This window comes from Columba livia, chromosome 3 (assembly GCF_036013475.1).
Source record: "Columba livia isolate bColLiv1 breed racing homer chromosome 3, bColLiv1.pat.W.v2, whole genome shotgun sequence".
NCBI classification, from domain to species: Eukaryota; Metazoa; Chordata; class Aves; order Columbiformes; family Columbidae; genus Columba; species Columba livia.
This window is the reverse complement of record NC_088604.1, coordinates 67622211-67636742: the sequence shown is the minus strand read 5'-3', so window position 1 is coordinate 67636742 and position 14532 is coordinate 67622211. Positions and strand designations below refer to the sequence as shown.

General features: G+C 38.8%; 1 protein-coding gene across 7 annotated transcripts in view; it reads left to right on the top strand.

Annotated features, from left to right (window-relative positions):
- PLEKHG1 (pleckstrin homology and RhoGEF domain containing G1) overlaps nt 1-14532 on the top strand; it is a 143806-nt gene that overhangs the window by 68025 nt on the left and 61249 nt on the right. The window contains exon 4 of one of the 7 annotated variants that reach the window (XM_065057425.1): nt 4379-4577. The exons of the other annotated variants lie outside the window; for them this stretch is intronic. Coding sequence (XP_064913497.1) covers nt 4529-4577 — 49 coding nt within the window. The 5' untranslated portion in view covers nt 4379-4528. The remainder of the gene's footprint in view (nt 1-4378; nt 4578-14532) is intronic. 7 annotated transcript variants of the gene reach the window in all.

Genomic DNA, 14532 nt, shown 5'->3' with positions numbered 1-14532 from the left:
GTTTGTTTGTACTTCTTGCATTCAGGGTCTGAAGGATGGATTATGTATGTCCGTATTTGAATACTTTTTTGAGCTTTAGCGGGGCTGCTGGGAATGGACCCTCAGGCAGGTGCTGTGGTCATGGCCACAGATGTTTTAACTGAAAGTGATCACCCAGACTCCAGCTGGCAGAGGAGTGAAAGAAAAATGCTGCTTTAGGCCCAATAAAAGCAAGTGCTCATGAATATATTATTTCTGCTGTGACTTTAACATGTAACAGTAATACAGAATATGCCTGCTCAGAGGCATGTAACTCAGAACTCAGGGTTGACTTGTTTAGATCAAAGGGGGAACTCAACCAAAAGACTCGCTTGGATTTTGAGAGATCAACTTTTTTTTTTTTAGAATGCAACAATCCTCAGATCTGAGTGTAAGGCTGATCCTGCTGTAGGACTTAAGAACAAAAAATCAATTGCAGGGGAAAATTGTAAGTGCAGTAGTTTTCAGTATCCAGTCTCTTGTGGAATGGAGTTGGAGATCTTTGGTTTCTATCAGTCATAACCTCATCAAGCGTTCCCTCCCTTCCTCATCACTCCCCAAAGGTGCAGTACTCTTAATTGCTTTTGGCAGAGTAAAGCTATGAGGAAGTCAGGGAATAGGTTTTATTTTATGTTACTGTCATTAGTCTGAACTAGTCCCTAATCTAAAATTACAAAAACATTGTTTATAAGGATATATCTACTGCAGTTTCTATTTGTTTCCACCTCTAGATTGTATAAGGCAAACAGTGATAGATACATGCTTAACTCAAAGAAAACCAAAAATGTTGTAAATGGCTTAAAATTCAGGACTTGTCTATTTTTTTTACAAAATTGGCAAGCTTCTCTGTGCGTTAGCCTGATATAATGTAATACTGACTGTACTTACAGTCCACATACCACACAGACTATTTTTCATATATTTATATTTGCTAGATCTGTATTAAGAATAACTCATGAAGTGCTCCTAACCAAAATAGCTGGTGAAGTAAAAATGCAAAGCCTTGTTTAGCATGTGATTCTAGTTTTCATAAAAAGCCTTTTATTCTTTGCTGCCTTGATAGTATGAATCTAGATCGTATGTTTATATTCTATATCTAGACTATATCAAAAGTACATGCTTAAATTAGCATTATAGTCTAACAATGATGGTTGGGACTTGGTGGTCCTGTGGCTGCTCTTCCTATAAGCTGAGCAATGTAAAGAGAGCTGGTAGCCTGCCTGCTGCTATATTTGTTCCTGTAAATGCAAGCACAGAAATCAACAGCTAAGGTTGTTGTGTGACCATATCTGTCTTCCTTAGTATGTCTGTAAGTGATGCCTTTAATATATTGGTCTCTGGCCTTTCCATTTATTTTGGGGAATCCATTTTGTATTATTGCTCTGTAACATTACTCTGTAAAAATGCATACTTAAAAAAGCAACTAAAATTTCTGTGTCTGATAATTCAGTCCACAGTAGAGCTGTGATATAGTCTAGACGAGCTGTGTGATTGCGATGGAAGAGCTTTTAATTAAAAGAAAAACAGAACAAAGAAACAAACAAAAACCACACAAAACCCAAACAAAAACAGTAACTAAAAAACACGGTAGAAGTGTTGCTAGTGAGTTAATGGACATATAACTTCTAAATAAACTCATGTAGGGTATGTTTAATATTTAAGTGAATAACTCTGCTTAAGAAGGAAAGTGAGATTGCTCTGACCTTCATTCTTTGCTCAAAAGAACAAAGTTAGGCGTGTGTGATAAAGATAAAAGTGCGCATTGCTGTTTGCTGAATTGGGGCAATTATCAATATTTGAACGTGGTGACCAGATCCAAGGCTATTAAAAAAGAGGTGAAACTTGGAAGTGGGTCAGGTATTACGTGACAGAGGTTGTTTCCTTTTTGATATACGTAGCTGAAATACAAACCCTCCTTCCTCCAAATTCTTCAGGTATAATAGAAATGTGCATGAAATATGTCGTTTTTTACCAAGTGTGATATAAAATCTCCAAATTCTTGGATGCAGATTACAGTAATGAAAGGAACCAATCTGTTCCTGGTCATTCAAAAAGGAGCTGAAAACACAAACCCTGCTTGTGAGCGTAACTCATTTGCTTAGTGGTGCCTGAGGGAGGGAGCTGGAAAATTATTAAATTAGTTTTCTGTTTGTTTGTACAGAGGCTTTGAGTGTTATCACTGGGTCAAGTTTATTTTCCTTTTTTGATCAAAGTTAAGTGGGGAACTGAGAAGTTTAAAATTGCTGTGCTGGCGGTGAGAAACAGGCTGACTCCTTTGCTCCTTCCCCTTTGCTATCCCATCTCCTTTCCCTGCCATCCAACCTTAAAACCTTCAATAATTACTTTGAAGATTGAAATTATGGAAAAATTCCCAGTGGTTCAGACCTGCCAGGACTAATTAAACCTCAGGATTTCACATTTTTTTCTATTTGAAATTGAGCTTTGTAAAGCATCTCTGAAGACGATTGCCATTATCTCTCTGAGGGCCCTGACTCACTTCATACCTTAGTATGATTTCTAGGGAGTAAACTTCATTTCTCTTTAATTCATACAGCTCTGAAGTTTAAAAAGAGTTAATGAAAAACCTGCATTAATTAGTCTTTTGCCATTTGCAGCTTCCTTGTTGCAAACTTTGGTCAGAACCCATGAAAGGAGGGACAGGTAGTTTCCTTGAAGCATCAATGAAGAACAGGGCCCCCACCCATGAAGTGTTTTGCTTAGGTTTGTGGGCTGTATTTTAATAAATGCGGGGAAGTGTGTAGCTGGTGATGTTCATAACTGCTGAAGTTAATTTAGTGTATTTTCCAGGACCTTTCATCTGAATTTACTGTTTGGCATGCGTAGAACGACATAGCCACTGTTTGACAAACATCGATGGAGCAATAAACTGTAATTGTAATTCAGCTTAGTGCTTAAATGATATATGTATTGCCCTCCAATACAGCTAGAACTTATCTCTTAATGCTAAGATAATTTCAAGTAATATTTTGACTCTTTATGAACACTTTACTCAGGTATGCATTGTACTACCGATACTATAAGCCAAAGTGAGCACAGCCATTGATAGTGAGCAATACCAGGTGTTTTAGAATGTGGTAATGGCACGGCTGGTGCACCCTGCCCATTGCACAGCTAATTTTTGCTTCTGGGACCTAAACTGCTGTATTCCTTAACGTTTCAACTCTATTTAATGGAAAGGTCAGTGTTTATTATTACCATGTGTTCAGCAAGCGCCAGTGGCTGGTTCCTCATTATGCATGGCACTCTACCCTTCGTCTCTCCACTGACGTTATTAATGTGCAGCTGAACTATTGCAATAAACCCGAGTTTGTCTTTGCTAGCAAGGAGTGCTATCTACCATCGGCATTTCTTCAGTTAATTTAGAGCTCACATTTGCTACAGAATTTGCTCTTTTCTCCATTTTGAGGCTCATATTTAAGTGTTGCTTCTGTTTAAAAGGATGCTTTTGTTCAAAACAGAAGAAAGAGAGACTCTTTCTTGCTTATGTAGCTGCACGGCAGTAATGTTTTCTTCTCATTTCTGCTCTTTCTAAAGATTTGCACGCTTTTGGTTTTGGAACAGGAAAAATAGTATTTTAAAAATAATAGTAATTTAAAAAAAACACAAGCCAAAAAATAGAAAACAACCCTCTCTCCCTCCATAACTGTTTTTGTGAAAAACAAAATATAGTACTCATATATCCCTTGAGGAAAGAAGTTAGGCTGGTGCATTTTACTCTGTTTTTACTAAAGAGATGTCCATGTCTTTGTCCTCTGTGGCTTTGGTGCTATTTGGTAACTTCACTGAAGTGAAGTTACTCAACCATTTGTCTAGAAGAGAGAATAAAGAAGGAGGTGCTGTATATGGAAATATGTGCATTTAAGAAGTTTGAGAGTGTTTTTTGTTGTTCTTAAATTCCTATAGTTTAGTTAATATCCAACTAATTAATTTCCTCTGTTGTTGGCAGAGAATATAAATTTTCTTCCTATTTCACTTGCCAGATTAGGTCAGTACAGGGTAGAGATGCGCTGTGTGTGTGGTGGGGAGGTTGTTACTATTTTAAGAAAGTTTTTTCCTTCAGTCCTTTATGTAGTCTGTACAAGGAGTTTGAGTCCTAGCTATAGTGCAAATAATTTGCCAAACAGCATTTCCCAGACATCTTATGGAAAGCAGTTCTGGAAGATTCCCAAACTTAAATAATTAAAAGACACTGCTTGGTATGCCTGCAGCTTTCTGGAGCTGGAGTGCAAAACTGGCATTGGGATAAATGCTCTCCCCGAGGAGGCTGAAGATGCTGCAGAGTGGCAGATGGGGAAGAAGAATTTTCCTGAAATATGCCTTTTTTTTTTTTTTTTTAAAGCTGTATTCCTCTTTGAGGCCTGCAGTGATGGCAGGAGTCCAGCTGTGGTATCAAAACTGCAGTTTTAAAATTGGAAGGAGAGGATGGCTCTCAGCCACTTGTTAATTCTGTGCTGAATGTCTCCAAGAGAGTAGCCGGTTACAGGAATTCATGAGTGCAGAAGTCATCACAGAGCAGGTGGAGAGGACTTACTCTGCAGGTGGGTTTCTGGACAGTGACATTTCTACAATGTTTGAAAACAGAAGTAGCTAATTATCTCTAATTAGTTGGTCTAAATGGGAAGTATAGTGTATATATAGTTTTGCCTTCAGTGCAAATGAATCTGCATTTGTTGTAGGACGAGGTTTTGGGGTAAGCCTTTACTTTTGTTTTGACTTTTCTGTCTTTCTCACTTTTGCCTGCTTCCTCTAAAAGTTTTTACCAATATTTGGAGTTCCTATAATATCCAAAAAGCAGAGAATGTTAAACAACAACAACAACAAAAGCCAAACCAACAAAAAGCCCAAACAAACAAAACCCCAAACCACCAAACTGGTAATGCTATTCTCTAGAAGTATATGTGGCATTTTTTTGTTTTGTCATTTTTAGCATGGGCCAGCTATATAATGTAAGCACTTAATTACTGATGGGTAATGTAAAATAGGAAATATACTGTGATACTTCATTTAGTTTCTAAGGTAACTTTAATTTGCAAGAATGAAGTAACAAGAAAAGTGACAAATACTGATACCCTACATTTTCGTGCCAAAGATTTTCTCAGGAGGACTTTTCCTGAATGGGTCATTGAGTCTGGCATAGCTGGGATGACCAGTCCCTTTGACCATTGCAGCTTGTTCATCTCAGTATGTGTGTGTTCTGTCATCTCAGTGATGTACCCACATGTCATTAATTCACAACCTGAATGGCAAATATTAAATGCCATGGGACTGTTTTGATCATCATCATACTTGTGTTTTGTGAGAGTTGACGTAGCTGTTTCAGAATGAAAAGCCATGTTATGACACCAAGTATGTTGTTCCTGGGTATTTCATTTGCCATTTCTCTTTGAGATGGGGGTAAAAAAAGAGGAAAATACAGAGAGGAACTGCAGAGTCTGAGTGTTACAGATGTGCTTTATGCAAAGCATGTGTTTGTGTGACAGTGTAATACCTTATTCCTGTCATTCCTGATGTTTTATCTCATGTGATTGATTTGCGGAAGTGTGTTGAACAGGGGAATGTGAAAGCCTAAATAGTTGTCTTGTTTAGTCAAAGATCAAGCAGATCATGCTCTCAAATGCCACTCTAGTTTCCTTTTGGGATCTGAAGATTTGCTGTCTTTAAAAATTGTTAGCCACAGAAAAAAAAAAAAAATATTGATTAATTTTTCTAAAACCTTTGCAGAAGCAGTTCTCCCTTTAACTTGCTGGTTTTCAGAGAAAACCAGGTTCAACACTTTACTATGGTTCAAAATAAGTCCCTTGCATGTCCTGGCCTCTGTGTAAGTGCTCCACAGAAGAAGGATTGAAGTGAAGCTATAGTTCTTGTTGTGAGAGAAAGTGGGAAGAGAAGAGAGGATGCTTTTAGCACTGCCCAAAGGAACTAGCTCTAAGAGGAGACAAACTCCAAACTGAACCTCTGAAGCCACTCATGTTTACTGCAACTCAGTTTTGTTTGAATTGGCTGATAGAAGTGATGTCTATCCAGGAACTAAAGTGTTGTGTGTGCACCTACACACACACACACACGCATGTGTGTGGTGTTAGATTTCATGATACTAGCTAAATCAATGAAACTGCATGCCTGGAGCTAAGCCTGTATTTAAATGAGGATAAAAAAAGGATATGGTTCGTCAGTCTGTCTGTCGTCAAGTTCTTTTCTTAAGCTTTTTAATAACCCACAACACCTCCCTAAAGTCCTTTCATAGGTAAGGGAACAGGCACATGTTCTATTTGAACCTGCAAAAAAAACAGGTGTCCAGTCTTGCGGACAACTGTGCCTGGTGGTCTGTACAGTTCCAGAGTGCAGGTGCCTTTGTTCTCCCCGAGGTTTCCAAGCACTTTGGTGCAGTGACAGAGGACACAACCCTCTTCTCCCTGTAGCCCCAGGGCCAGGTACTCCTGCTGCTCCCTCCCTCTGGCATGAACAGCCTTGCAGCTGCTCCATTTGAGCAGGAACCTGTTGGAGGTGACAACGGAGCTTGGTGGCCATGGGACCACTACTCGTGTTGTCAGCACAAATGGGGCTTAGGAGTCTGTGATCCAGAGCCAGAGGAGAGCGGCAAGCCCACAGGTGGGCTTAACAGGGACTTAAAGTGACTCTGAAACAGTAGCCTGTGACTAAACTGGTTTGAAAATTAAGGACCTAAATCTATTTGGCACACTGTCTGTGATACCCTCATATTAGGAGTTAATCCTCTTGCAAGGATTTTGACTAGCATATAAAACAGATAACTATTTCATTACAGCCTATCAAAAGGAGTCAGAAAATATTTGCAGAATATTTCAAAAAATAAATTAGGTTCTTTTAAAAGTTATCTTTTTCCTGTGTCTTTAGAGGGAGAAAAACAGCAGATGGAAAATGCATTATATGATTGTATCCTTCAGGGATTAATCTCTTGAATGACAAGAGCAAATATTTGGGGAGATATGTTTTGCCTGGGTTTGATGTGTTTATTCACAATGCGTATAAATATACTGTAATCACGTTTGCTGGCAATGTCAGGAAACATACTGTATTTCCACAACCATGTCTGGGTTTTGAGAATGACCTAGAGAGTACATGGCTAGTTATTATGATCTTGGACAGCTTTTCTAATTCATTTATTTTTGTAACCTGGGGTTTTCCACTGCACTGAATACTTGCTGACCTTTAATTTCATTTACTGGAGGGTGGGGAGGAAAGAGGAGAAAAGAAAGGCCTTAGGAAATCCTTTTCTCCACCCTGCCAAAGAAGGTAACTTTCCTTGTAAGTCTTGTTTGGGTTTAAAGGATGCAAGCAAAAAAAAAAAAAAAACACCAACCAGATCATTTTGCATCCTTCATAAAAGCCAAATGTTGGCAGCAAAGCATCAAATATTTAGGAGCATTCCAAATTTGATACAACCTCTGTAGTAAAGGAGTATGTCAGGTTTATAAAAATTTGTAGTCCCTGCTGAACAACCTTCATTCTGGTACATGATTATTTCTAATATACTCTATGTACTATTTCAATAATGCTTACTTAAACTGGGTATTTATAATAATGGATTTTGTTTTGTATTCATAATGTTTATACTAAATCATGTATCGGTTAAGATGCTTTTCTTCCTACTTAGAGACAGATCATCCAGTTTTCTCAAATTGAAAGTATTCCTTCATGTAGTTGCTTACTTTTTTGCTGGATTAATTTAATCCACTCCTATATTTCCACTTTAAATCAATACCAGGCTTTTGGTTTAGTAACGCCTCTCTCCTGTGATCCAGAGCATTGAGTTTGTCAGCTACTTTTCTACAGCTGGAGAAAATCTATTTGTTCATTTCTTAACCTTTTGACACGTGTGTTTTTACAAGCCTTGCTGTTTTTGATGGAAGATCGAAGTATAGAGTAACAACTACAGAAGGAAACATCTTTTGTTATGATCAGAGTGTAAACTGAGCCTAATGCAACAGGGGGGAAGTATGCTTACACAAATGATTTTTACACCCACTCACAGACACACAAAACCAAAAGAAAAGACCCCTCCTCTTAGTTCAGTTGATTGCCTGTTGAATTTTGATGTGCTGTAAGAAAAAGTGATTTTTTTTTCAAACGAGTTTTATTCACATATCCTGGACGTACGACTTTAAGATTGGCTTGCAATTAGTTAAACTGCTGGGTCTTCACTTTTAAAGCATGCTCAGCCAAGTTGAGACTACCCTTCTGTTCACGGCAGCAACTGAGGTGAATCTGAAAAGTCACAACCACTGACCTCTGTGTGAAGATCCTGAGAAGCCCTGAGTATTGTAGTAAGTAGGAAAGTACAGGAGTTTCAAGCATTGAGAGAGGAATTGGTTTACTGGACCTGCACCCTGTTTTCTAGTGGCACGCTGTCTCTAACACCAGGCTCAGGAGAGTCCCAAGTCACTGGTGCATGTAGGTGCTGAAGAAAGAAGTAGTTTTTTCTGTCTTCTGACTCTTGGAGTATTATACCCATCAAAACTTTAGGCTTCAGCAACTTTACACCAATTCTATTTTTCTCACACTTGGAAAGGATAACATTATAGCAAAATGACTTAACCTTTTCCATATTTTCCCAGTAGAAGTGGAGGTTTGTATTAGTGTCTTGTGTCAACAGGTCAAGTTTTCATCCCTTTCCATTATTCGTGAAAGTAAGTTGTATTACCTGGCAACAGACTGTGGTGTTAATAGACTTGTAAGTATATACAGAAATACATACATAAAGTTGAAAGCTTGGTGTTTTGTTTTGGTTTTTGGTAGTTTTGTTTTGTTTTGTTTTCTTTTTCTCCTTAAGGAGCTGAGGGCTGTGCTTGAGGAGAGCCGGCCATGCCCCCTCTCGGGAGCACAGGCAGAAGCTGCAGCGTCGCCCCTGTGCTGCAGTGACAGGGTGACCGCTTGAATCAGAAGGCTGAGAACAGCTGTCCATCTAAATGCATTTGGCATGTCAAGTAGACAGACTTGTTCCAACAGCATAAGGAAAGAAGCTAATCTCATGTGGCAGAGCATTCTTTTGTGATAGTGAAGTGGATCATGGTCTCTGTAGGCTTTGGCCTAGCAAGGCTTACACCTAGTTCTGTTCTTAATGCAGCAAATTAAGACCTGTCGCAAATGGAAATGACACCCTGCACTGAGCAGCCATTTAATTTTTTTTGTCACCTGTTAAAGTCCACGAGTTATGAGTGTTTTCACGAGGTAAATATCTAGCTCCAGGGCCTGTTTTCTTAAGTTACTGTACTCCTTCAGCTTGCCCTTGACTCAAGCCCTGAGTGCTCAGCATTGACAGGGGACATAATATCTGGAAACCCTCAGCGAAGGGCTGTTCTGAAAATGGGGGCCTAATTCCTTTGCTGTGACATAGACCTCTACGTGGGAGGTTTGTCAAAGTTACCAGACTAACTGCAGTGCTATAGTTTTGTTATGTGTAGTCTCTGCCTTCACTGTGATGCTTTATTCCTATTTCTTAAAACTGTACTAAATGCCTTCCATTTCAAGTGGGAATTTCTGATGAGCTATATGGCTGTCATCAATCAGTATCAGTTTTCTAGTCAAGAGCATGAGTAAGTTGTGACATCAGATAATCCAGAGAAGCTCAACTGAAGTTTTCTTTCATCGCTGTGGGTTGTTTTTCATCTAACCAAACTCATGAGATGCACCTCAGAGTATCAGCTACAGTGTAAGGCTTTACACTCCTCTTGCATCAGCTCACTTGTTCTGAGGATGGGAGAGAATAAATCATTCATATTAAGGCTCAGGACTTACACACATAAAGAAAATGTGCCAGAGCCATTTAACTTTTATGGCAGGTTATAATAGAATGCCTTTTTCAGAAGCTCTTTATTTAATTTTAAAGCTTTAGATGTAAACAGTAATGGGATATCAACTGAACATTTTAGGTGGCCTAGCATGTGATTGATGTGGCACCTCTCAGTGACAAAGAACAGCTTGTCTTTTAAGTGGGTAAAAGATTCTCTTGGACTACTGATACCTAGTTAGCAATGAGAAGTATGCTTGCTTGTTTGTTTGTTTGTTTTGTTTTTTATTAGTAGGATGACTTCTCTAGTTTCTGATTTAAATGTTTCCTTAAAACTCATATGGGAAAAGTCCCTGGTAAGCAGTTTGGAAATCTGAAAACCCTAATATGCTTCATTCATATCCCTTCTGTTCTCCTTTGGCAAGCCTGAAGAGATTTCTTTTTTTTTTTTTTTTCTTAAAATGAGTCTGTTTTGTATGACAATGTGGAGTTGCCTAGTGAATTACCTTTATTTAAACTACTAGTATAAGCTGTCACTTGCCATGCACATTCATCTCTGTAACAAAGGGGATAAATGGAGGGGGCAAATGGGAGTGCTAAGGACGGATTCCTAGTTACATCACTATGTGCAGGTTAATAGTACAGGCTCAAAGCAGAACCACCAGTATTGGCACTACGTTCCTAAACCAGCTATGTTAGTTTGAAAAGTGAAAAGTAAACAAAAAAGACAAGAATGTCAATACAGGGGGAAAATGGTGGGCTCTGGTGTAACACACTCAGTGCATATTCCATTATTGTTTTCCTATTTGCTGATGGTGATTATCAGGTCTTTTATCTTAAATACGCTTCTTGCCACCTTTGGATGTTAGAGTGAGTGCTGGCATAGTGAAACTTGAAGTTTGAACTATCCTTTTCAGGGCATATGGAACCTGATAAAAAAAATCCCTCATGGTCCCTCCAGTAAGAAATCTGGCAAATCCCTATAATATTTGTTTTGTTCCCATCCCTGTATGTCAATGTTAGCATGTGACTCCTAAGAAAATCAATAAAATGGAAGACCACAACTCAAAATCCTATAAATTGGCAGTAGTGACTGGTTAGTAATACTGAGTGGGTAGGACTTCCATTATAGCTCTCCTAGGCTTCCATCATCCCACATCCCTTCCCATGCAGTATTCTTCCAAGACAGAGTAACTGGCAGATGCAAATGTATTAAAAACAAATTAACCACAGTATCAGGACTTTCTCTTGAATATTCTTCTAACACAGGAAATCCTTTCTCCTTAAAATAAGGCATAAATAAGTTACAAATAAAACACAACAATAAGAAAATCAGCGTATGTTAAATGTAGTGATTTAACTAGTTTAGTGTTTGTGCAATCTTTTAGTAAGCTAGATGTCTTACTTCTAGAAACACAATTTTTGTCAATGCTGTTCATTGTCCTAAAAATGGCTTTATATTGTTGTACCTTGAAAGGCAAATACTGATGTTGAAGCCCCATCTTGATCATTCCAGGGGATCTGTGCTGTGCTTGTTGAGAGGTGGTGTTATCCTTATAGCTCTGACTCTACTGTATCTGGCAATTTTGCCCTTGGAGATCTCTTAGCTGTGGTGATGCATTGGCAGCTTCTCTTCTGTCCATCAATGTACACATGAACGTCACTGTTTAACTGTGGAGCTCTTTCAGATTTTGATGTTGCGTTTCTGAGTTGAGGTCAGCTATAGCAATTGCCATGCAAAAGGCAGCAGTCGGTTTGGCTCTTCTTGCTTTACAGTGTTCAGACCTTCAGCACCAGATGCCTTTGTCATTCTTTTCAAAGAACTTCACTCTAATTTCATTGGGAGTGGAATGTTTCTCCCAGATTGTTTTTCTAACCTTCAAAATATTTTGCAATGAATTTATTATTGGCAGGGTCTGTGCATAGTTTAAAGATTTAATGTTTCAAGTCCTTCAGTTGTAGGTTATAGTGAATATATATATTCAAAGAAAGATTGTTGGAGTGGAAATTGTATATATTTTGGTGCTCTAGTATGATGCAGATCAATTGCAAAAGGGACCTCTCCTCACGCTACTTATCCTAGGGAAGAATATAGCCATTCTTATGGTTTATTATATTGGAAGATAAATGATTTTTGATGCAGAAATAAGTATAACTGATTTAATCTATAACTGTATATAGAAATTGATGATATGGCGGCCAACCAGCATCCTTCTGTTTTCCTGAATAAAGTTAATGAAATTGTTTGCAAACCCTGATTCAGTTCAAGTGTCTTACTAAACAGTTATGGCTGATCATGTTTGCATTTGGTTACTGATTTAAATTACACAAACATCACAAATATTTTGCCAGAATCTTTGTTAATAGAATATTTCAATAGCTACAGGATTTCTAAATAACTGTACAAGTGAGATGCTTCTTACTGAAATTCTACTTACGTGAGTAATACATTATAGGTGATGCCAAAGGGAGAGAGTAGGAAAATGCCCAGCTAAACTTCTTTTAACCTGTGCCTCTTTGTAACAAAGTAATATGGTAGTCCAGGTTTCCAAAGAGATGGGGATTTGAAAAGTGAGCACGCCAGCTAATAGCTGCGGTAACAGCCTGAACGTAGTGGAATAATACCAGTGTAGTGGCCTCTCAGCGTGTCTCTGCGCCTCGGAGCTCAATAGTGAATGCACAGCATTGTTCGGCCCTGAAAAGTCTCGGAGCTCCTGGGATGCTGAGACAGACTGAGGGGAGCTGATTTTCAGCCTGTGTATAACAGGGCTGGAAGCAGCGTGGGGGCAGTCGGCCATTCCACCCCCTGCCCTCCTGCTGGACCAGCTCCCACCTTGTAGGTGGTGAGTCTCCTGCAGGGATCTTACAGCTTCGCGGTCTCCGGATGGGAGAAGACAAGAGAGAGGGGAAGAAGTTGTTTTTTTCACCTCGCCTCTGTTTGATGAGGTTCATGGTTGAATGTTAAGGGAAAACTTCCCCTGGGGGAAGTTAGAAGGCAACATTTGAATTTAAGGAAAAGCACAGGCGTAACAGAAGATAGTTCACTGAGGATTTACAGCTTAACATTCTTAATTAGATCACAGGTTTTGAAAGAAAAATGCTTTACTATGTGAGGTTTTTTGAAAATAAACCAAGACCTTGAGTAACTCATGAGAATGGCTCTTAAATGCTAAACCATGCACCAAATTACCTTGTAAATTCCTATGCGTATAGGGTATGCAGTTCAGAAACCCTTGATATTCTCTCTAGAAACAGGAACAACAAAAAGAATTGTTTTCCAGCACAGCTTATTGGGAAAACCCTGCAGTTCCATCACAGTTACTACATCCTCCCTTCCTCAGCCCCCACCATCACTTATTTTAGACTGTAGTGTTGGCCTTTGTGGCCAAGTTTCTCCAAGTCTGGGCTGTATGTTTTGGATTTGAGACTTCTGTTTGGATCCCAGCTCTAATATTCAAATAAGGAGGGATTTGCTACTCCTTTCTCACAGAAAACAAGCAAGTGGAAAACCTAAACGACAAGAGAAATGGTAGGATTGAATGTCCCTATCTGGAAGAAAGACACAGTGTGAGGGAGAAATCTGAGAAAACTCCTTTAGCTGTACTAACAGGATTTAAATAGGGGTCTAAGTTTCTGCTTTCCCTGTCTCTGATCGAAACACTGAGAAAGCGCATCTGAGTTGTTTGGGCATCTGGCTGTTTGGGCCACATGGATGGATTTAGATGTTGTTTATTGTAGTTAACAAGCAGTCTGAAAACTGGCCAATGTAAAAGTGTTTGAAGGCTGCAAAAGAGGAGTCATATAGCACTAACTGTAAAAGTCAGGAAAGCAGAAGGATGGTAGCAAACAGTTGTTACCTGATGTCTTTTCATGAATGTTTGAAATTTCTCCTGTCTTGCTGTAAAACATTTTTATGCCCCTGTCTTGTTTGTATTTATCGGGGTTGTTTTTTTTGTTTTTTGTTTTTTTTTTTCTCCGGATTGACAATACACTGCATAATAAATGCCTGATAGACATCTGAAGAGCCCTTTTCACTGACTTTCTTTGTAGGGTATTATATGTGTGTAAAATTCAATTAAAATACTTCTGAAAAAGAATGTTAGAGAACTGTAACACTTTTAAGTCCACAGGATTATTTTTCTGTAGCTGGTGGTAAAGAAGGTGTAGGGGTCTGCAGTATCTATAACTTAAATAAAATGACTGTCTTTCTGGTTTGAATTAAACATGTTATTGTTCTACTAAGAAGGAAGTGCAGAGAAAGGCCGATGACTCGGTAAGTCATTGGCTGTGAATTATACACAAAATGTTCACTGTAAGCAAACCCAAGCCTCTAATCTGTTTACTTCTTGCCCTGTAGCTTCTGAAGTGTGACTCTTGGCACTGTTAATCTTGAATACTGATATGTTGGTAAGTGATGCAGACGGTAACACCATCTGTACATGGGTGCAGAGGCCATGCTGCTCTGTACACCAACACTGCAGTGATCTCAAATAATCTCAATTCCTTGTTTGCTTCTTGCATACAAAAGCTCTAAGGGTAGTATGGCTTGTTTGGGACAGGAATTTTGTTGTTCTCAATGGTTAGCCTTAGTGAAATAACATATAAAAAATAGTAGAAGATATTGCATGCAGTCCAGAATGGCCTTAACACAACTCTGAAAGCACTGTGAAGCCAATTCTTCATCACAAGCATGGTTCTGTTGGAGTGGCTTTCACTGAGGATAGTTT